Source organism: Pelecanus crispus, chromosome 6, assembly GCF_030463565.1.
Source record: "Pelecanus crispus isolate bPelCri1 chromosome 6, bPelCri1.pri, whole genome shotgun sequence".
Classification (NCBI taxonomy): domain Eukaryota; kingdom Metazoa; phylum Chordata; class Aves; order Pelecaniformes; family Pelecanidae; genus Pelecanus; species Pelecanus crispus.
Window position 1 is genome coordinate 56,164,497 of NC_134648.1, and position 21,541 is coordinate 56,186,037.

Below are 21,541 nucleotides of genomic sequence, written 5' to 3' on the forward strand. Positions count from 1 at the left end.
CAATGCTCGCCAAGTGTCTTCAATCAAACATCCCATTTGAGAGAGAGTCTAAATAATAAAATGTATATGGACAAGAATGTGAGAGGGATCTTGAACTCTCACATATAAATCTGAGATCAACCAAAAGGTTTTGACTTGAAAGTGTGACTGAAAATTACTGAAAATACTAAGTCAGAGTAGACTTACTTGTTAAGAGTAAGTAAATGTGAAGTTCATTTTGTCAAAGGACTTCGCTGTACTATGCATTTGCTTTTAGGACTGGAGCAATTGTGAGAGAAGATCCATTCTTATTCTTCTGCACGTGACATGAGCTGTATTCCTGAAACTGTCTCTTCCAACCTGTGCCTTGGCTGACCTGCCAGATAACTGAAGTTGCAAGATAGCCTTCCACAAAAGGTTTTGTTTTTCTTCTTCTTTGCTCACCATCATGTGCTCAATATGCAAAATAGATGTCTGGGGCTCCACTTCCCCCTTCAGCTAATGAGTACAGTAATTTGAGACAGATGAAACAACATCACAGGAGAAGTGTTCTTTTCTTCTTACCCTACTATAAAAACTGTTCTGAAATTAGCTAAAAGTTACTTGCTGTTTACTTCAACCCCATACAGAGAAAGCCATAGTAAAGGTCTCCTGTTTATCTGTCAGAGAAGCCAGAATCCTTCCTCCAGAATGTTCCTTTAATGTAATTAATGATAATAAATATTCATACGTATCAGTCACTGTTGGAGCAGTATTTTATTCCTTGTAGGATGTTAGTAGTTTTCACTTAACAAAACTAATTTTTAAAGTCTTTTTTTTTCTGCCTTGGGTGGAGGCAAAACTTGCCTACTAGTGCAAATCTATCCAAAAGAGTGCTGAGCACGTTCTTTATGCCAAGTCACTGGGTTTCAGTGTGTGTGTAAGTGCCCTTTTTTTGGTCACGCAAACATCTAAATCATGGGGCTTTGGAAAAGGAAATGTGCAACTTGAATTGGTCATCAGGAAACGGCCTCAGAAAATCCTGAGTTTTTGTGGAAGGGAAATTGAAGACTGAAAAAATCGGGGCTTTAGAGCTTAGATTATTTCTTTACTAGTCCCAGGATATTCTCTGATAAAGGAGTCACTAAGGATATGGGAAGCCCTTGTGTTAACCTCAACTAAGTCATGATACCTTATGTGAACTTAATCTGAAAAAAAAGTTAAGATGACCTCAGTATATTTACCTGTTACCCAAGTAAGAGTCACCTTTGCTTGCACAGCACCTTTCAAGTATTTTCAGCAGAAACAAGGTATTAGTGTTATCATACAGGACAAATGTGTAGGAAGGATTGATGCAACAGGATAAGGGTGAACCTGGACATTAAAGCTTCTGATGAAAGTTTTGTGAATCCAGGAGGTTAAAAGGACACCTTTAGTTATTTGTATTTGTTGTGTGTGGGGCGGGTGGGAGGCTTATAGCAGGGGGGGGGTCCCATTTCCTTGGTATCTTACAGTTGTCCTTGAGGATCCTAGAATCATAGAATGCTTTGGGTTGGAAGGGACCTTTAGAGGTCATCTAGCCCAACCCCCCTGCAGTGAGCAGGGACAGCTTTAACCAGATCAGGGTGCTCAGAGCCCCGTCCAACCTGACCTTGAATGTTTCTAGGGATGGGGCCTCCACTGCCTCTCTGGGCAACCTGTGCCAGTGCCTCACCAGGCCATTCCCTTCACATCTTCCCCAAGTTGTGGAGAACAGAACATAAATAACTCACGTAGTTTCTTCTGGTCGAAATCCTTGTAATTTATTGGCAACATCAAGGCCAAGGTGTTTTTTTCCAGCGGGCCTGTACGATGGTCTGACATCCCAACTTGGGGAGCAGGGACAAGAAGGGCTTCTCGGGCCTGGAGCAGGCGAGGGGCACCCCGAACAGCTCACCCACCATTTCTGGGCAGAGGCAGCGAGCCAGTTGCCGTCAGGTCAGGCAGCCATTTATAAACCACCACCCTTCCCGTGTCAGGAAAGGCAAGATCACGCTTGGCTGTTTTTAATATCCACGGCCAAGACCTTCCTTTGACCCCCTCGCACTTTGCGGGGCTGGAGCTCCACCTTGCCATCACAAGGCAGAAGTGCAGGAAACATGAAAGGGGCGGGGGGGGGGGAACCGCTTCTCTCGGGGGGGGCCGTTACCGGGGGGGCGGGGGCAGGCAGATGGCTCCGCCCCCCCGCCAGGCTCTGCCCCGCCCCTCCCGCCCGGCGGGGGGCGTGGCCGTACGGCCACGCCCCCCGCCGGGCGGGAGGGGCGGGGCTTGACGCGCCGTGCTACCTCATGCCTTTACCGGCGCTTCTTGCGCATGCGCGCCGCGTCCCGGAAGACGGCCACGTCTGCCGGAAGATGGGGTTGCGCCGGCGAGCCCGGCCCGGGGCCTTGCAGTGACCGCCGCCGCCCTCTTCCCCCCCACCCCCCTCTTACTCCCCCTCACGACTCCCCTCGGGCCGGGGATCTCCCGCGCTGGGAGGAGGTGAGGCCGGGCTGTGCTGAGGCCTCCGCCGCTCCTGAGGGCCGCCGGGGGCGGGCGGGGGCCGGGGGAGGGCCGGGGACCGGCAGCCGTGCTAAGGGTTGGGCGGGGAGATTGGGGGGGGGGGGGGGGGGCACCCTGAACATCGCCCTCCCGCCCGGCCTCGCCTGCCTCTGCGCTTCCCACCTTCCCGTTGTGGGTGTGCTCGGCCAAGGGACCCTCCACAAGCCTGCCCCTGGGGTGAAGGAGCCCTTCCCGGGAGCTGGGGTAGAGGCACACGTTGCCTGTGTAGTCTCGCAGGCCCCGGGTGCGAGTCAAGGCATGCATCTGTTCCCCGTGTTGGTGTCGCAGGCTGCAAAGTTTGTTGGGGAGAAGTTCCTCTGCCTGACCCAGGTTATGAATCTGCAGGCCAAACATCTAAGGCTTTGTTCTTATCTGTTCCTGTAATAAGCGTCTGGCCTCCCCCAGCTGAGTTTGGTTTTGTCAGGGGCAAGTAGACTTAATTTCCTAATATTGTTGCAGATTGGTGAGCAGGGTGGATGCTCTGTAGCAGGCGCCAGTGCCAGATATGGTGGTCTGATAGCTGAGCCTTGGCTTTGTCCTTTTCCTCAGAAACATTTGGTTAATTTCCATTAGTTACCAAAACAGCGAAATACCAAGCAAGTAGGAGAAAAGTATTAAAATGATTACAGCAGTACTAGATTAACACAGCAGTTGTTTAGGTAGCCCATACATCTTGCCTTATCAACGCCAGTCTGATTTGTAATCATTCTATGTCTTTTGCAGCACATGGTCCTGAAATTTTAATTTTATAGGGTTTATCAACAGACATCCATCATGTCTTGGCTTGCTGATCTCGCTGGAAAGGCAGAGGATCTACTCAACAGAGTTGATCAAGGAGCTGCATCGGCTCTGAGCAAAAAAGACACAGCAAGCAGTGCAGTTTATGATAATAAGAGTTTGGACTCTGCCAATGAATATTCTGAATTGCGCCAGCATACTGGAGAACTGAAATATCAGACGTCATCCAAAGCAGCCTACATCTCCTCAGCAGCTGATAATATTAAACATCAAAAGGCCACAATCCTAGCAGGAACAGCAAATGTTAAACCAGCACGTAGGACATCTTCGGAGGTTGCTTCTCCAGTAGAAAGTGTTTCCACACCCAGAGCTGCCTCGCATTTTGTGAGAAGAAAAAAGTCGGAACCTGATGATGAATTACTATTTGATTTTCTCAACAGTTCGGAAAAAGAGCCTAACGGAAGGATGGACTCTAAAAAAGAGAAGAGCAAGGCACCTTTTCTTCAAAATCACTCTCGGACTTCAAGCATTAGTTCTGTGTCTACCAGTACACAGAGTGCAAAAACTACTGAAGATAATTCCATGAGGAGCCAAGGCAATGGTAGTTAAATAGTCTTGAACCTAGAGATATATAAAACCCAAGTATGTCTAGGGTAAGGCTAGGTAATGGACTTACTGTCACTTCATGAAACATTCAGTGGTAGTGGTATGTCAAATGTGTGGAGTACAGCAGGGTCTTTAACATTTTTTTCATCACTGGGATAATCTTAGATACCGTGCTAATTTGACAAGCTGCATAATTAATGCCTAAATCTTTTGTGTTCTTGATCTGCCTCATTGCTACTGCTCACCTTGACCTCCCTGAGCTATGACCTAACCTTGCATCAGCCCCCATACGCCCCCACTTTGAAGCACAGGCGCTGCTGCATTTGTTTGGTCACTCAGGGGCCCTTGCCTGTTGTTGCCACGTAGGAGAGTGAGTGCCTTTCACTGGCTGGTAGATGGTGTTGGCTGCTGCCCAGTGCACCATGTGAGGTGATGTGAGGTTTTTTTCTGTTCCACCATGGAAAAGGAGTAAGCTGTCAAACGTGCTTGTCCTGCAGAGTGGGAAGTTGGATGTGGATAGGCTGTTGTTGAGCTACAGGCATGAGAGAGCTAGATAGCTAAAGCCAGAAGTAGTTCATTACTGCAGTCTAAATCCAGATGCCTGAAAGAGCCTTTAGGCCAGATGGTCAAAAGTTGGGGCTATTCTCAAGTCAATGCAAAGGAGAGTGTGGCTGGGAAGCATCATGAACTTGTGTTCTCTATCAGACTGTCCAATCTGTACTCAGTCCTTGCTGTTGCTGTGCTACTTTGCTGCTGTTTATTCTATAAAATTGAAGCAAATGGTTATATTATTTATTAATAATAGAATACATGTTCAGTACTTTGAGCAAGTAAAGTGTTGTAAGTGCCAGTTTCTTTCTTACTGCATTAAGTATGCTGAAAAGTTTTAGACGTAAAAAGGGATCATTTCCAAAGATGTGAATATTTTTGTATTTCTGGGTCTTTAACTTTTCAGTAAGGTTTACTACTACTAATAATAATTAACATATGTTAGACCTGGATATATGACCTTGCGGATTGGTGCTTAAGGAACATATTTGTTTTGCTCAGTGTGGCCTGTTGAATTTTCTTCTGAGGATTTTTGAGTGGAGTTTGCATTGTGGAGCTGCCAAATGAGGAAGCACACATTTACAACATAGAGTTTGAGCACACTGGTTTCAAAGTTGGTTGTATGGATATATCTGTGTCACTTAAATGTTCTGTGTAGCATCTGTTGAAGTAGCTTATGATACATTAGCTATAGACAAAAGCATTTAACATTATACTTTATACATTGCCCTGCATATAATCTAATATGTGCTATAAATGGCTAATTTCTTGCTTCGTTAGCTTTGTTAATCTATTGACCTTTTCAGACAAAGGAATGAGGATAAATTGTCTGATAGTTTGGAAACTGCGTAAATGAATCAAAAGGAAGGAAACAACATTTCTCAGAACTGTAAATAGGAAAGGGGTTTGAGAAAATGTGGAAGAACTCTTGCTGTCACTGCTGCTACTTGTCAGTGTGGTGGTGTTCAGAATTCATAGTCTGCCCCAGCTCCCTGGACTCTGGGTGAAAGGGGTTGTTGCAATGGTAAAAAGGAAGGTGGAGCAGGCTGGTTGGTGATCACAAGGTGAAGTAAATAACGTCATGACAGCTACACTGCTGTCTTGCTTGGAATTACTTGCAATCTGTCCCCCTGGATTTTCAGCAGTTACTCATCTGGGAGATACTGAGTTCAGAAGTAATATTTTTGGATCGCCTGCTTGTTTGCTCATTGCATGCTGTGTTGTTTTATCTTAACACTGCTGCAAAACTTCCAACTATCTGCATGCTGGAATTAAGACTGTTACAGTGGGATGTATCAATTTCACAGCATTAATCCAGGACACTCTCTGTGTCTTTGTGCATGATGGGGAAAGGCTGTTGGTTCCTCCTTCCCTGCAAGGGACTGTTGTTCAGAATACTGCCAGGAGTTCCCTCACTGAGGCTCTAAGATTTAAAAAAAAAAGAAAACTAAAAATGTGTATTTTGGTTTCCATAACTTGGAGAATTACAGTTTGTATTGGCAGAAAGCTTTTAACAGTTTGACAGAGTGTATCTACCGTGTATTTTTTCATTAGAGAAACGAGAGATCATGCTTCTGCTTCAAATGACTGCAACTTGACTTCTCATAGTAAAAATGCTTTTGAAAAAATATTTTGAGAGAATTATTAATACAGAATTATCAGTAAGATGATGTTTTGACTGAAATTATTCTTAAAATGCTTTTGTACATAAAGATAACTAAAATATGTAGCTATGTGGTTGAGTTACATATTTAGGTTTGATATCAAAATGGCTTAAGTATAGTCATCTGGACAGATTTTTTTAAAATAAAATTTACATCCTTGAAATCAAAATCTTAAGGGAAAATCAGAATGAACTTGTACTAAAAATTCCCCTAGTTAGTTGCTACATGTATTTAATCTTTTCTGTTACTTTCTCAGCTTCTGAAGACATCTCTGAGCAGCATAGTCATGGAAAAGTATTAATGTTTTGAAATCCTAAATTTGACATTAATGTAACAAGAAATTTTATAACTTCCATGTCTTGTCTTGCAAGATTAACAAAAACACTGCATAATGCATGTATACTGTATTTGTATACATGTATCTATATAGAATCATAGAATTGTTTAGGTTGGAAAAGACCTTTAAGATCATCCAATCCAACCATTAACCTAACATAACCAAGTCCACCACTAAACCAATTAAGGGTAGAGTAGCAATTTCATATACATGTATACTGTCCTATTATGTGCAAGTCCTTTGGGAGAAGCAGCTCCATATTCCATTTCAATATAAGCTATTTTGATTTTTCATTATTATTATAATTAATTATTTATTATTTAATATTATGCATTTAACCACTGATGCAGACCATGGAATTGCTGTTTATATCAAGGCAACTTACAAATACATGTATTATTTCTAACTTGCATCTCTCTATACAGAAACTCCAGACAGCTCAGATTCTGGACTGGGAGCACAAGGGGATGGCATGAAGGATTCATCACCAAGTGCAGTAGCTAATCCTAGCCTTTCAGCTAATGATGATTTCAAATCACATGAGCTATCCAATCTTCGCCTGGAGAATCAGCTGCTGCGGAACGAAGTTCAATCTTTAAATCAAGAAATGGCTTCATTAATTCAGAGGTCCAAAGAAACACAAGAAGGTACTGTGGTTTAGTAACTCCGCTGTAACATATTACTAAAATGCTAGTGAACTAGAAAACAATGCTATTTCTATGTTAGTATTTTGTATTTATAATTAAATCTTTCTAGTTAAATTTGCATGTATGACTTACCAAGCAAAATGATTCTTGGTTTCAGAATAATGAGCTGGGAGAAATTAGAAGGCTTGTTCAACTACAAAGATGACACAAATATTGATTAAAATGATGCGATCAAGTTAGTTCCAAAACTTATATCTTATTCAAACAGTGTTAGCAAATGTTACCAGTGTTAAAATACTTTCCCTGCATTTTAACAACTATTGCAAAATACTTCTTTTTAAATGAGTAAATTAAATACTTCAAAATCTGACTACTTTCTGGCTGTAGGATATAATCTCTGATGCCTAGAAACCGACAGTAAAAATACAAAATTTAGTATTTTTGTATGACTTCACAAATACGACTTTTTCAAAGCCAAATTAAATGACAAATATAAAAAATGTGAATATAAATTAAACAAATGATAAAACCTTGAGCAAAGTTGTGCTGTTAGGCATACAACTGAGGGACTGAATTTTTTTCAAAGTAACTGTATGAGCCAGAGAATTTTAATTTCCATTGAAGTTTAATATGTGAAAAAAACAGAAGCTGCTGTAAGTATTCAGGGATTATTTAAACACTGGTGTATTTTTCTACTGTTTTTTAGGTTGAGCTTATTGTCAAGTTGAGTTGAACTAGGCGCTTTATGCAGAGGTTTCCAAAGGCTTGCTCGCACAGGGGTATTCGACAGTAGGCCATTGGAAGGGGTGGGGCAGGTAAAACTTGTCATCTGCAGTGTGGCACAGAATGAAATGCCTGTTGTGAGACACATGCAAAATTTTGTGTGTCATGCTCTGACAGCCAGTCTGGCATTTGTTACTTCTTGGTAGCTCATAGAGTTTCAGTGTTACTTAACTTGGTTGTATTTAATTTCTTTTTTTAAGAAATGTGATGTGTGCATCCTAACCATTTATAAGACCTTGCAAATACCTACTTTTATAAACTTTAAAGAAACTTCTTATTTTGTAGAATTGAACAAATCCCGGGAAAGGGTCGAGAAGTGGAATGTTGACCATTCAAAGAGTGACAGGATGGTTAGAGAACTTCGAGCTCAAGTTGATGATCTGACAGAAGCTGTTGGTGCCAAGGATTCACAGCTAGCTGTGCTGAAAGTACGGTTGCAGGAAGCTGATCAGCTCTTAAGTGCTCGGACAGAAGCTTTGGAAGCATTGCAGAGTGAAAAATCACGGTACTTCATAATTTCATACTTCATAATCCTGAAAATAGTAATAAGTTCGGAAATTCAAGGTAGATAATTTAGTCTTTAAGAATAAAAATGAATAAACTAGTGGGGAAAGGGATTTTATCAAGATATGAAATATGAGGATTAAAGTTTGCACTGAGCCTGCTATATCATAGCTCACAGAGCAAATGAGTATTAAATAGGCTCAATTGTCGCCTAATTATTGAAATCCATTTTGTATAAAGTATTTATGTTTGTCTCAGAGGCCTGAAGCTGAAGATCTCAAGAAAAATGCTTTTGTCTTGAGAAACACATTTGCTTATTCACAAACATGAAGACTTTTCTGACTTACGTCAGCGCTGGGATATGAATTGGCAATTGGATACTCCAGAATATAGGTCAGGGAGGAGATGTGTGAATCATTAACACCAGGCCTCACACCTGTAGCCAGCCATATTCAATAATTTACTGGGTAGATTTTCAAAGCTGGCCTGAAAACCAGGTAGTTGTATTTCTACCTGAAAATCACACTAGATTTCTTCTTTTTCAATTAATATGTATATTGCTTTTTCAGGATAATACAGGACCACAGTGAAGGGAGCAGTTTGCAAAATCAAGCCCTTCAAACTCTTCAGGAGAGGCTGCGTGATGCAGACTCCGCACTCAAGCGAGAGCAAGAAAGTTACAAACAAATGCAGGTTAGACATGGAGAGTCAGGAAGAATTTCAGACTCTACTTTTGAGGTGAAATCTGTGAGGTTACAACTGCTCTCTCTTCCCCTTGACTTCAGTTCCTGGACAGGGTACTAAGTGCTTGGAAGGATGTGCTGTCTGCTGCACTAAGTATCCTTGTCATGCTGGTTTGCTTTTTATATGTTATTTTGAAAGCTTTGTTATTAAAAGTTTTTGAGGACTAATGCTGATAATTTTTGCTGGGTTTTTTTCGTGCTAACTTTAATGTTAAAACATGTTTTAAAACTGAATCAGTAATCAATTTAATTTTCCATTCTATGTTGTTACACAACAAATTGTTACACAATTTTAATATGTAATCTTAAGATTATTAATCTGGACGATCACTTCTATGGTAAAGATGTGAGTACATCATTGCTGGAGACTGCGTTCCACGTTTAGCTTGGCCTTTGTTACGTGTAATAGCATCTTTGAAAATATTTATCAGTGTCTGGTTTTTTGTTGTTGTTGGTTTTTTTAAGTACATCAAAATATGGCAGACTACATTTGATAATATTTTATGAGGGGAAGGCTTGCTTTTTGTTTACCAAATAAACTTAAATAATAGGAAGATTGTTATTCTCTCACTATTTCTGGTGAAGGAAAGAAATGCATATTTTTACTGATATTATTTAGCACTTGCTTAAGCAAGCAGGATTTCTTTCCGCACAGCACTAATGCGTCTTTAAGTTGGAGGTGGTAGATATGAGGTATTGTGTCATGTGTAGTTGCTTTTAAACTTCTTTTTTCCTTTCTAGGATAAAGTTGAGACTGTGTTTAAACACAAAGTATTGTTTCTTTATTGCTAATAGAATGAGTTTGCAGCTCGTCTAAGTAAAATGGAAACAGAACGTCAGAACTTGGCAGAAGGGATAACTGTAGCGGAAAGAAAGTATTTGGATGAAAAGAGGCGAGCTGATGAGCTTCAGCAGCAAGTCAAACTAACTAAAAACCACCTAGAATCTGCAAAACAGGAACTGACAGACTATAAACAGAAAGCTACTCGCATACTCCAAGTAAGCATTTCTGTAAAGAAATCCAATTTGATTTGTACACTTAACTTTTTTAAGGTGTTGTGCTTCAAATAATCTAATTCATGGGTTTTTTCATGTGACCTGTAATATATTTTGGAGCATATCTATAATGATAGATATACAGAACAGCTACCAGTCTGCATTTTGTAAATTTAAGTTTACAGATTGAGTAATTGAAATGGAATTTCAGGTCCTGAACTTAAATTAAAATCCGAGTGAACCATTGCACTTATTGTGCAACATCTGTCGGTGTGTTCCGCATTCAAGAGTCCAATCTTAGGCAGAGAGATAAATAGATGTAACCTATAATTTGTTCCACACCCAGTATTCTGGAGTCAAGAATATTGCTCTATTCTGCTTGAGGCTGAAGCATAGCATATAATGGATACTTATGTGTAAACCAAAGAAAATATTTTTTATATTCTGAAAGGTTGAATGTGATCAGCGTTATGTAAACAATGGCAAAATTAGGTATTTTGTGCAGAGTTGCTACTTAAGTTGTCAAAGATAGCAAATCCAAATGTGGTCAATTTGAGTCTTGTTTATAAAAGTTAGCAAAATGTTGAAGATAAAGGTGTCTGTTTAGAATAATTAATTTAGACTGATATCCAAGGACAGTTTTAAATCATCTTGATAAATACGAGAAGCATGAGATCAGAAGTCAATGTCAAGCTAACATTAGGTTGACTCTGAATAAAATGGTTCATCCTCTTTTCCAGAGTAGTTATTGCTGTATTTGCTCTTATTTGGCTTTGTTGGCAGGAGAAAGAGTGGACTGAAAGGGGGTCAGTTTTGTCTTTTGACTCTTAGTGTCTTCTTTCTTATGGTAGCTGGAAAGCCAAAATTGTTATCCATGACATGGTTAACATTCCAGGCACTTCTAAAGAGAAGAGCTGTACTCTTCCTCAGATAACACAGGCTTTCAGTAAATCCAGTCTCATGGCATACAGGAAGTCAGAAAAAGTATCAGTAGGGAAGCATTTTCATTTTAAAATGTGTAGGGTCATTATTAACTTGGCTAAAAGAACAGATAAAGCAGGTCTTTTACTGTATACCTACATTTGAATTTTAGAGCAAAGTCATTTTGGCATATTCTAGTTGAGCACTTGTTCAATACTGCAGTAAATAATATATTGATTTATTATTTCAGTCTAAAGAAAAGTTGATAAACAGCTTAAAAGAAGGCTCTGGTATTGAAGGCCTGGATAGCAATACTGCAAGCACAATGGAACTAGAAGAACTGAGACATGAGCGAGACACTCAGAGGGAAGAAATACAAAAACTAATGGGGCAGATACAACAGATGAGAACAGAGCTGCAGGTAGCTGTGATTACCTACATGTGTATTTGTGGTTAACCATGCACAAAGGACTGCTTTCTTGTATACTTTAGGGCTGTTCCTTCTAGTGTTTATTTGACCTAGTATTAAAATAAGCCAACTTTTGCTCAAGGTGAGACAAGTGCTTACTGATACCCAATTACTTTCCATGTTATCTCTCACCGCTTCAGGTCATGTGGGAGGAATATTACAGATACCACTTCTCTCACTACTGTGTGCTCCTTTTGAGGGAAGCATTTCTTTCCAAACAAGCGTGGTGATTTCTGTAGAGATCACCTATATCCTTTTCTGCAAGGGCTATTAATCCTTGAAGCAACTGTAATCCGAGTTGTCTGCTGCCAGAATTGGCTTAACCCAGCAGTTGCACGCAAGCCTACTTTACAGTTTTAGCCTGTAGACAGCAGAAGGGAAAACATGGAGGCTTTTCATGTTCACGAAATGCATTTATTTTTTTACTGTATTAGTAAAAATATTCTGTATAAAATGACCAGATATCATTTATTCAATACACTCTCACCTTCATTTTCCTTTGAAGCAATATTGCTGATACAACTTTTTTTTTGCTGTTACCTGTGACAGATTGCAGTATTGTTTGAATGTTAGCAAAATGGTAACATTTCTGTTCATTTCAGGATATGGAGACTCAGCAGGTAAGTGAAGCTGAGTCAGTGAGAGAGCAGCTTCAAGACCTACAAGAGCAAATAGCAGCGCATAAAATGGCCAAGCAGGAGTCAGAAGCTGAACTAGAACGGCAAAAACAGGTAAGGAATTCTCAAAAGCTGATTGGTCTTATTTTAGGCCTCGTGTGTTGTCATCAGTAAAGCATTTGGCTTAACGAGAGAGTAGTATTTGGGTTATTTTTTGTCTAGTATTCAAAAAAAATCCCCAAAAGCTTAATGAATGTCACTAGGCCAAACAAAGCACAACCAGTACTAAGCAGTGGACAGGGCCTTCTGGATACTCCTGATAAACAGAGATCTCGCTGATGTGTTAAAGAATAAACGTGACCCTGGGGAGTGCATGAAGTTGATCATGATCTTAAATTTTATTCAGCAGGGGAACAATCAAACAATAGGGATATAGTAACATTTGTAACCGTTATTTATATCAAGAAACTCAAATACTAAAAATCGTTACTGTGGAACTTCCTGTGCTCAATTACTACATAAGATTTAGCTTGTAAAACAATGTTATTGTAGTACCAATTCATAGATACTTTTTAAATCCACTTTTTACGCAGTTCTGAATTTAAATGTTGTTACTTCCAAACTGCTCTATAAGAAAAATCGCTGATAATTATATTAATGAATTTTGGTAGATTGTGTCATCTTTTTAAGCAAACTCCCCCTGGATTTCAGCAGTTTTGTGCTAAAAAAGAGGGGGGGAAAAAAGGCAGACTCATATTTCATGTGAACAAACTTATTATTCAGTAGAAATCAGACAAATGCTTTACACCCTATTAAAAAATTTCTCTGTAGAAAAAGCTCATGTACAGAGAATTAATAATGAGGAAAGCAGGAGAGTACACTGTATCTGCTAGGAACAATTTATCTTACAGGATTATCTGTCCTTCCAGAAATTACATTTTAATGAGATGCTAGCAGCTTGAACTAATTAAAAGGCAGAAGTCGAGGTCTGCTCTTGATGGATAGCTGATGTTTATTATATCAAAGCAGATGGTAGATTGTATTTTGTTACTCCTGTCCTTCTGAGGGGTATATTTTAAGTCAATACTACATATAGAAAAAATGAGGTGAATTAAAAAAAAAAAAAAAGACATCAGTTATTACAGAAACTGAAGTATTCCTTTTGATGCTGCACATTTACATGTGCTTTTAAAGTAATTGTGTGCATAGATACTTAATACAATTATGGTCTGTTCTATCTGGGAATTCCTTTAACTATTACCATAAGGTTTCTGAGACTGAAGATGGGAAATAAGTAGAGGTGTTATTTCTTGTACATCTGATTGTTTGAAGGGAGAATACGATTATCTGTTTTCTGTAGCAACTGACATCTGAAGTGATACAGTGATTTGAAGACTGTCTTAATTTAAAAGATAAGCATGACAGATCTTTAAGTCGTAGTTAAAATAGCCACTAAATTATGGAAGTAACAAAACTTGTGGTTAGATTTGCTGTTCAGTAAGTCATCCCTTACTAATATTCCTCCCCTTTCATGTCTGTTATGTTAATTTATCCTAAACTTTAAAGGAAGATCTGTGTCATACAGAATTATAGATGGATATGCCAAGGGGTTTTAAACACTTTTAAAAAAAGGTATCTCAAATTGATAGGTTTATTTTAGGAACACAGATTCCCCCCAAAGTATTCCTAGTTGTTTAAGTTACATTATTGACATCATTTCAAGATAGCGATATAATACAAGGTGAGAATATAAGGAAGATAAATCATGGTCCCAATGAAATTGTGTGACTCTTAGTAGACTAGTCTGGATTAATATTTATCTTAGATCAGTCTCTACAAAAGAATTTGATAAGTCTTGTAGATTGTGTCTTCGTACTCAGCTCTCTTCCCCTCCCACCCCCATTTTAGCCAGACACTTAACTAAGGTTAAATTTCAGTTTATCTTTGATTGCAGCATATTGCCTTCTTGTGTTCTGCTGTGAAACTCTAGATAAGAGAATGCATACATGTATAAAATCTTTTATTTGTGATTGTGATACATTTTATAGGAACTCCGTTATACCGAAGAAGAATTGTATCGAACAAAGAATACTTTGCAAAGCAGAATAAAAGACAGAGAGGAAGAAATTCAGAAGCTCAGAAATCAGGTACTGTGTGTGTATAGAAAATAACTTTATCACCTTCAGTTATGAAAGCAGTGATGAGAACTATTACTTTGATTAAACTATACAAAAGAAACATAAAGGCTCTACTAATGAGTTACAGTGTACTTGTTTTCAATACAGAGTAGAGTTTTTTGAGTGGAGGGAGTACAAGAAGGGAACCGTGAAGTAGTAAATAACCAGATTTATAATTGCATGTGCTTTTGTCTTTGGGAGAGGTGGGGGGGAAGTGAACCTGTGTCCCAGCTAGACCTGATGGGGTGGTGCTGGATCAACATTTTTCTTTTTGAAAACTAAAAAAAGTCATTGGCGCTTGATTAGGTCATCATGATTTCTGCAAAGATCCTTTTAACTGGGCATGAGAACATAAGTAACGTCCTACAGACTCAGTGATCCATCCAGCCCGCTGTTCTATCTTGGACAGTGCCAATGGGGCCAGCATGCGAGCCTGGCCACTTTCTTCACTCCCTTGTACTTGTTCAGCATCATCAGCAGTTGAATTAGGGACGTTAGTGTTTAAGTCCCGACTGTGGACCTATTTTCCTTGAACCAATCTAATCCCTTTTGGAACCTTCTGATATTTGTCAGCCCCCACAGTCTCCTTGGGCAGCATGAAGGCATGGGCCTCATTTTGTGTAAATTATCTTAGCATAATAAAAAGTGGTCTATAAGTAGAGAAATTGATAGTCTATAGTCAGCTATGGTCAGCTGTGCAGTTACAGTGTCAGAGGATTTGGAAGTTTTTGTATTGTGATACAAATTTCTTGAGCCTGTTGGCAGGTGATTCTTCTAGTAATACTGGCTTCAGGACTACCTGCACCTGCCCTGGTCCGTTGCATCCAGTTTGCATTTTTGATATCTCGCTGCCTCTGGTTCCTGCTGATTCTGTTTTTTCATCATTGAAGCTACATCTTTATGGTATATGATGCTACAAGTGGCTGAGGTCTAAGACTGTAGGGAATAGACAAGCTATTGCACATGTTGCTAATTGGAGATTCCCATTTGCTTTAAATATTTTTTGCAAATGGAATTACATGATCCATGTTTTCATTTGTTGTTCTTGCAGTTTCTATTTGCTAGTACAATTGTGTTTTCTGCCTCAGTGCTCCTCAATTTTTCTGCAACGTATCCTGCATTTTCACCATTTTCATTCAAGCTTTCCTGTAGAATGGCATCAGATTCTCCCTGTTTGTACTGAGTTTTTCCTTCCTCACTTGAAAACATTTTAAGTACTGACTTGTTTTGTGAAGTTGCAAGTATGGTAGCCTAACTGCATTATCTTGCTGTTGTCATGCCTACCATTTAAACTCATCTCTGAGGCATAGCGTTGATTTTTGGGATCAAACTTAAAATTATACAGAAATATTCATATGATTAGAGGAGGAAAATGTAAGAATACATTTTTACATAGAGTTTCTTCTGTCATGTAAAATCTTGTTTTAGCAACTGTTGAAATTATCTTCTTTATTGTGCTCATTGGTAGTCATTTTGATAGTATTATCCTGTAAAAATTCTGCGATGGGGTAAATTAGTTCTTGGAGGGCTTATATTTTTAGAGTTTTGTAATATGTAAGTTGGTCAGACTTTGAACTTATTCTGATTTTTTTTCTTTGCTTTGTTTTTTAGCTCACAAACAAGGCTCTAAGTAGTAGTAGTCAGACAGAATTAGAAAATCGGCTTCATCAGCTGACAGAAACACTAATTCAGAAGCAAACCATGTTAGAGAGCCTGAGCACAGAGAAAAACTCACTTGTCTATCAACTGGAACGACTTGAGCAACAGCTGAAGGCAATCCAAGGCACTAGTACTAATGGACCTTCCATTAATATGGCAGGCATTGATGGTGCTGAAGGTAAATAAGGAAATATAATACTTAAGCTCTGTCCTTTCGGCAGTTCAGGCTTTTATATTTCCTAATGCATTTCCCTGAAAGTCTGAGTTATGTAAAGAAAAAAAAGATGCTGAAAATACGCAGCAGCCAGTATCATAAAAAGTAGTTAAGTAGAAGCTCCTTTTTGTGTGTAAATGACTTCAAGTAAACTTAATAAAGCCAATTTCGTCTTTAGTTCTCAGTACTGTGGCACTATTGGAACAATTGTATTTACAAATCCTGTCACAGGTGCAAATAAATCTCTTTTGGGGTTTAAACCGAATGTCAGAAGCAGGATATAAGTATTCTATTTTAAAAAGGGTTTGGGAGGTGAGCAAGAATGGAATGCTTCCTTTTGAGAGCTGATCAGAATTCTGGTTGAAATCAATTTCCTCCTTGCTTTCTGTTTTCCTTGAAAAGCAGCTTAAAATTGGTGGTTCTGCTGAGGTTGGTTTGTCTGTACTGTGTAGCGATCATCCTGTGTCTCTAGGAGAACCTCAGCAGTTGATCCATGGTTTTGAGATATTACTTTTCAAAGTCAGAGTTTGTAATTTTGTATATACGGTCGGTAACTTTAAAAGCAATGGACAGTTACTAAGGTGTAAAATGACAATCTAGACTTTTGTTTCTCTGCTTATGAAAGACTTTTAAAGAAATAAGGCAGGAGAACTAGCAAATTTGAAATATATTTCCTTTTGGCTTGTTTTTAAGTAACTTCAGTAAGCTTAAGTTTAGTTGCACAAAGGCAAGATTATCTGAGAATCTTTTCTTTTAATGAAGTTGATACATAGTAAAAATGTAAATAAAGTAGAAATTTTCGGAATATACAAGTTGGTATCAGAAATGCTATTGAAGTTTCACTGTAAAGCAAATGGAGAAACTGTGACAGTATCAAACCCATCATTTTATACACCTGGTAATAGAATTATTATTACATGATAGAATTGAGTATCAAGATGTCCATCTAGTGAACTAAAATAAATTTGAAAAATATGCTAAGCTGAAGAAACATTTGCCTTGATTGTAAGTTAATTAAGAATTCTGCCCTCAAAACACAGTCCTCTGCCCCCAGCAAAACGGCACTAACAAATCAGATTAATCAGTATTTTTATATTACTTTTATATATCTTTGTTATACAGTATAGATTTTTTTTTTACTTAAACAACAACTTAGCTGGCTTTAGACTAATGAGATTTTTCGCTTTTTTCCCTTCAAATAGGTGCTCGTATGCGTAATGTTCCTGTGCTGTTTAGTGACATGGATACTAACATGGCAGGAATGTATGGGAGAGTTCGCAAAGCTGCTAGCAGTATAGATCAGTTTAGGTAAGAGTGTCTTAAGGGAATACATTTTGTAATTGCTGGAATCCTTTTGCAGTTTTCAAGTGGCACACCTTCTGTTTTGAATTGCTTCTGTGAAGGTAAAAGTAAAAAGCAATGAACCTAAACTGTGGTATAAATTACTAAATATTGCCCCTAGTTCACTTGTGCTTTCCTATGATATCAATATCCTTGGGCTTTTGCAAATTACAGTCAATTATTTAAATACTGCTCTTGTAGATTGTGGTACAAGAGAATCACTAACTATTTACAAAACACCCTAACCTTTTTCATTACCATCTTCTACCTTTTTCACTTTCAGAGGTTTTGACTGTGTTTGTGATAAACGCTGTAAGAGTGTATTAGTGGGGGAGTATCATATGTATGCTTTCACTCCTGTTTAGGCATGCTGATGAAGACAAGATTCTGGGTTCTGACCCAGTGCATTATTGAAAGATAATCTGTTTGAGGAATTAGTAAACAAAAATCATTCTGGATCCAGCAAAAGATTTGCTTTGCTCCCTTTTCTGAGCAGTTAGGTTAATTGTCAATATTCACAACAAAGGTCTGCTCCAAAACTTGAATGAAATACCAATAGAAAACAAAATTAGGTAATACTTATTAATGCTTTGAAAGCAAGATACCTTGATAGAAAGTCCTTCATGCTTCCATGGTACTTTAATTTCGTTGTGAAGAGTATCAGGATTTCCATGATTGGGACCTATTATATGTGATGTTTTAATACTAAACTTCATTTGGCAGTATCATACTCACTTCAGGACACACATGGGGTTTTTTAACTGATGTTACTGAGCACACATCTAATGCAGTATGCTTTGTAGCACTGTAGCAGTAAACTTGGAAAACCCATGTCTTTTTCATCTAATGAAATACAAGCATGGTACTGATCTATCAGTTTTTTCAAAGGAGTCCAAGGTTTCAGTTGCTTAAATGTTTTTGAAAGATTCATGAGAGCTCCTCAAGTAACAAAATTCAACAAATAGCATATTTGTGAGTTTTAAAATCCCTGTACAACTCTTGAGTCTTAGCTCTTTTTCACAAAATCTGAGTGTAGCATGGAACAGAGAAACTGTTTCTCTGAAACAGAGAATATGTTTTATAGTCTGAATTCTGAATTTTCTCATTCCATTTAATGTCGTGAATACATGAAGTAAAATTCAAGTCAGAAACAAAGCCACGTGTATAACATCATCTGACATTTATGACTTTGTGGTGATTGGAATGAGAGGAACAGGAATTTATTGCTCCATGCTAACTTGGGCATTTTGTTTTTCTCTTGTACTTCCGTAGCATTCGGCTGGGAATCTTTCTAAGGCGGTATCCCATAGCAAGAGTCTTTGTAATCATTTACATGGTGAGTAAGCTTTCTTTAAAATAAGAAGTTTAATGCAAGGTTTATATAGCCAGTTTATATAATACTTCTTAAATTGCAAGATGTTTGATGTGCAGAAGGGTCTATAATTAACAACTCAATGTATTTTTTTGTAAAGCAGACTAAATAGTAACTTACATAACAGTGTTTTGAAGTCATGTTCCTTGGCAGTTCTCAGTTTTTCTCAGGAATTCTCAGTATAGCATCTTAAAGATGTTTATGTAACTACCATTTAAAAGACTGGAAAAGTAGAGTTTTAGTACTAAAATACAGCAGAATAGTGACCTGTTGCCAAAGTTAACCCACCACACCTGCGTGCACTGCATTTAGGAAAATGACATCTGTTACAGCTTTTTTAATATTTGGCACTTCACTTTTTGTTCAGTGATGAATGATCACACTTCTCTAGTAGCTGAAAAGCAGCAAGGAAAGTTTTTCTTGCTAGACTTAAACAAACAGTAGAAAGTTGCTTATCCATACCAGGTGAGATTGTCAGACTTGCAATTGATAAAAATTAAATTCCTCCGTTTTCCACTGGAGGGCAGATGTCTGTCAGTTTAAGTGACCTGTGGTAAGGTAGGTGTGCCGTCTGCCCTGCTTCAAAATATTCCACTAGTTGAGCCTTTGAGTCTTCAAAATGAAAAAAACCCGCTGCTTGAGAAGGCATAATGATTCTTCTGAACAGAGTTTCTGAGAACAGCTGTCATTATTTCAGGATATAAAGCAGACAGACACACATGAATAAAGGAAATTACAGTTTCCCCCTGCAATTGCTTCTTCCAGCCTATTAGGTACTGGAAGGAACAGGGCTGTTTAATTCCTAACCTCTCTCTCTTCCTGTTCATGACTTAGACTTATCAGTATGATAAGTATGAATAAAATGCTTTGTACCAAAACACTGAGGACTTCTACCACCTAAGCTGGTATCTGAAGTGAAACTCAATGACTGTTGCATAGAAGCTGTGTATTGGGCAGTCAGTGGCAGTTACCCTTTTCCAGCTTGAGCCTTGACTATGACTATTGCAACTTTAATTTTATTTTTTTTAAGGAAATGTGACTTCTGTCAGTTATCTCCCTTGTTGCACCCCCAGCAACTTCTATTCTAATTGGATAGTTTAAGCCAAATTTGAATGAGAATTAACATTCCTAAGAAGTTCATAAAAATGCCTTAAATCAGTGCCTGTGGTAGTAAGGAAAGCAGGACTCAGCTGTTTGACACAGTCTGGTATCAACCAGTTGGTATAGGAGTAGGGGCTTACCAGTCACTCAAGGCAGATCACATAATGTACTGGCTGGGGGCTGGATATCCGAGAGAACAGCTGGAGTTACTGGGGCATGGAGGGAAAGAGAAGCCAGAGGATATAAAGCTGTAAGAATCCAGGCTGCTTTATTTTGCTGTTTGTGTAAAATCTTTAGTTTTCTGCAAATGGCTTCTTCAGAATCTGACTCAGCGTTTCATTGAGCAAGTAAGAATTTTTTTTTTTTTTAGGAGTATCTGAATAATATGAAAAATTTTAATCAAAATATTTCTACAGAACTAGGTTTTATTAGCTCTACTTGAGAGCTGTCATATTTATTGCTGCTGTGAATGATGATTGTCAGTGCTGATAAGTTAATTCTTTCTTTTCTTTTCCCAGGCGTTGCTTCATCTCTGGGTCATGATTGTTCTACTTACCTACACCCCAGAGATGCATCATGACAGTCCCAGCGGCAGATAGACCGAGACAGGACCATATGCTGTGCTAATGTAATTTGGACTGGCAGTGTCTTTAGAATAATCAGTCGTGAAGTATCAGCAAACTTTTCCTCATGGTTTTCAGGAAGAATGAAAACCATCATGCCTGATCTGTCACTACTTTTTCAAATACATGTGTAATACTATGTAGCTTTTTCAATTTACCTAAAGGAGTGTCATTTTCCTGGAGAAATAAAGCTATTAAGTTAAGCTATGGTTAGCCTTTACATCTTATATAGACTTTCTGGTGGTTAGTGTAAAAGATAAGGGTTGCACCTACAGAGAAATGCAAGGATTTCTGAAATTCCAGCTATATATGATATAAACTATTTTAGATCATAATGGATGTGGGCTATGGTCAGGTAATAAACTGTACTTAGCAATTTAAATAAACTATTCTTTCTGGTTTCTTTCAGTCTGCTTTTGCACTTCTGTTTTTAACTTTGTAAATAGTAGGCTTTTCCTTAACATGTTAAACTGAAAAAAGGACAATGGATTGGTGCAATATCTTTTTGTAAATAAGTTTAAAAATAAAATATTATGCATTCTTCTTAGCTTTGTACTTCTAGTGCAATTGATGTATCTTCTCTACCAGCTGAATGGTGGCACTGCCTATTTAAAGGCTGGTATTTTAGCTTTATTATAGAAAGAGAGAGATGATTTTGAGAAAGAAGGTTCAATTTAGAAATAATGGTGTTTCTTTTTGCACTTGAAATTTATATATTTTAACTGCATTTTCTTATACTTCTCTCATTATTGTGTGTCTTAATCATATCTTATATTCATTGAAATATTTATTTTCTAAAGCTTTGGGTACTTCAAACTATTTCTATACAAAATCTATCGAAACATCAAAAATTTCTCATGTCAAAACACCAAATATAATAATAGACAAAGCTTGTGAAATATTTATCGTAAACCCCATAGTACCAAACCAAACCTACTGTAA

The 21,541-nt window shown here is 38.3% G+C and overlaps 1 protein-coding gene across 3 annotated transcripts; it reads left to right on the top strand.

The window, feature by feature from the left end:
- The first annotated feature begins 2,434 nt into the window (after positions 1-2,434).
- Positions 2,435-21,283, top strand: GOLGA5 (golgin A5). 3 transcript variants are annotated; one of them, XM_075712087.1, is made up of 13 exons: positions 2,435-2,478; positions 3,262-3,877; positions 6,858-7,079; positions 8,148-8,367; positions 8,936-9,059; positions 9,905-10,108; positions 11,277-11,447; positions 12,098-12,226; positions 14,161-14,259; positions 15,901-16,126; positions 17,365-17,470; positions 18,776-18,839; positions 20,495-21,283. In XM_075712087.1, the coding sequence occupies exons 2-13, from the start codon at positions 3,313-3,315 to the stop codon at positions 20,573-20,575; spliced, it is 2,211 nt and encodes a 736-aa protein (XP_075568202.1). In that variant the 5' UTR covers positions 2,435-2,478; positions 3,262-3,312; the 3' UTR covers positions 20,576-21,283. The 3 variants fall into 3 exon arrangements, with proteins under 3 accessions (XP_075568202.1, XP_075568204.1, XP_075568203.1); XM_075712089.1 differs by having other exon boundaries at positions 3,291-3,877; XM_075712088.1 differs by lacking the exon at positions 2,435-2,478 and adding an exon at positions 2,847-2,868.
- The last annotated feature ends 258 nt before the right edge of the window (positions 21,284-21,541 follow it).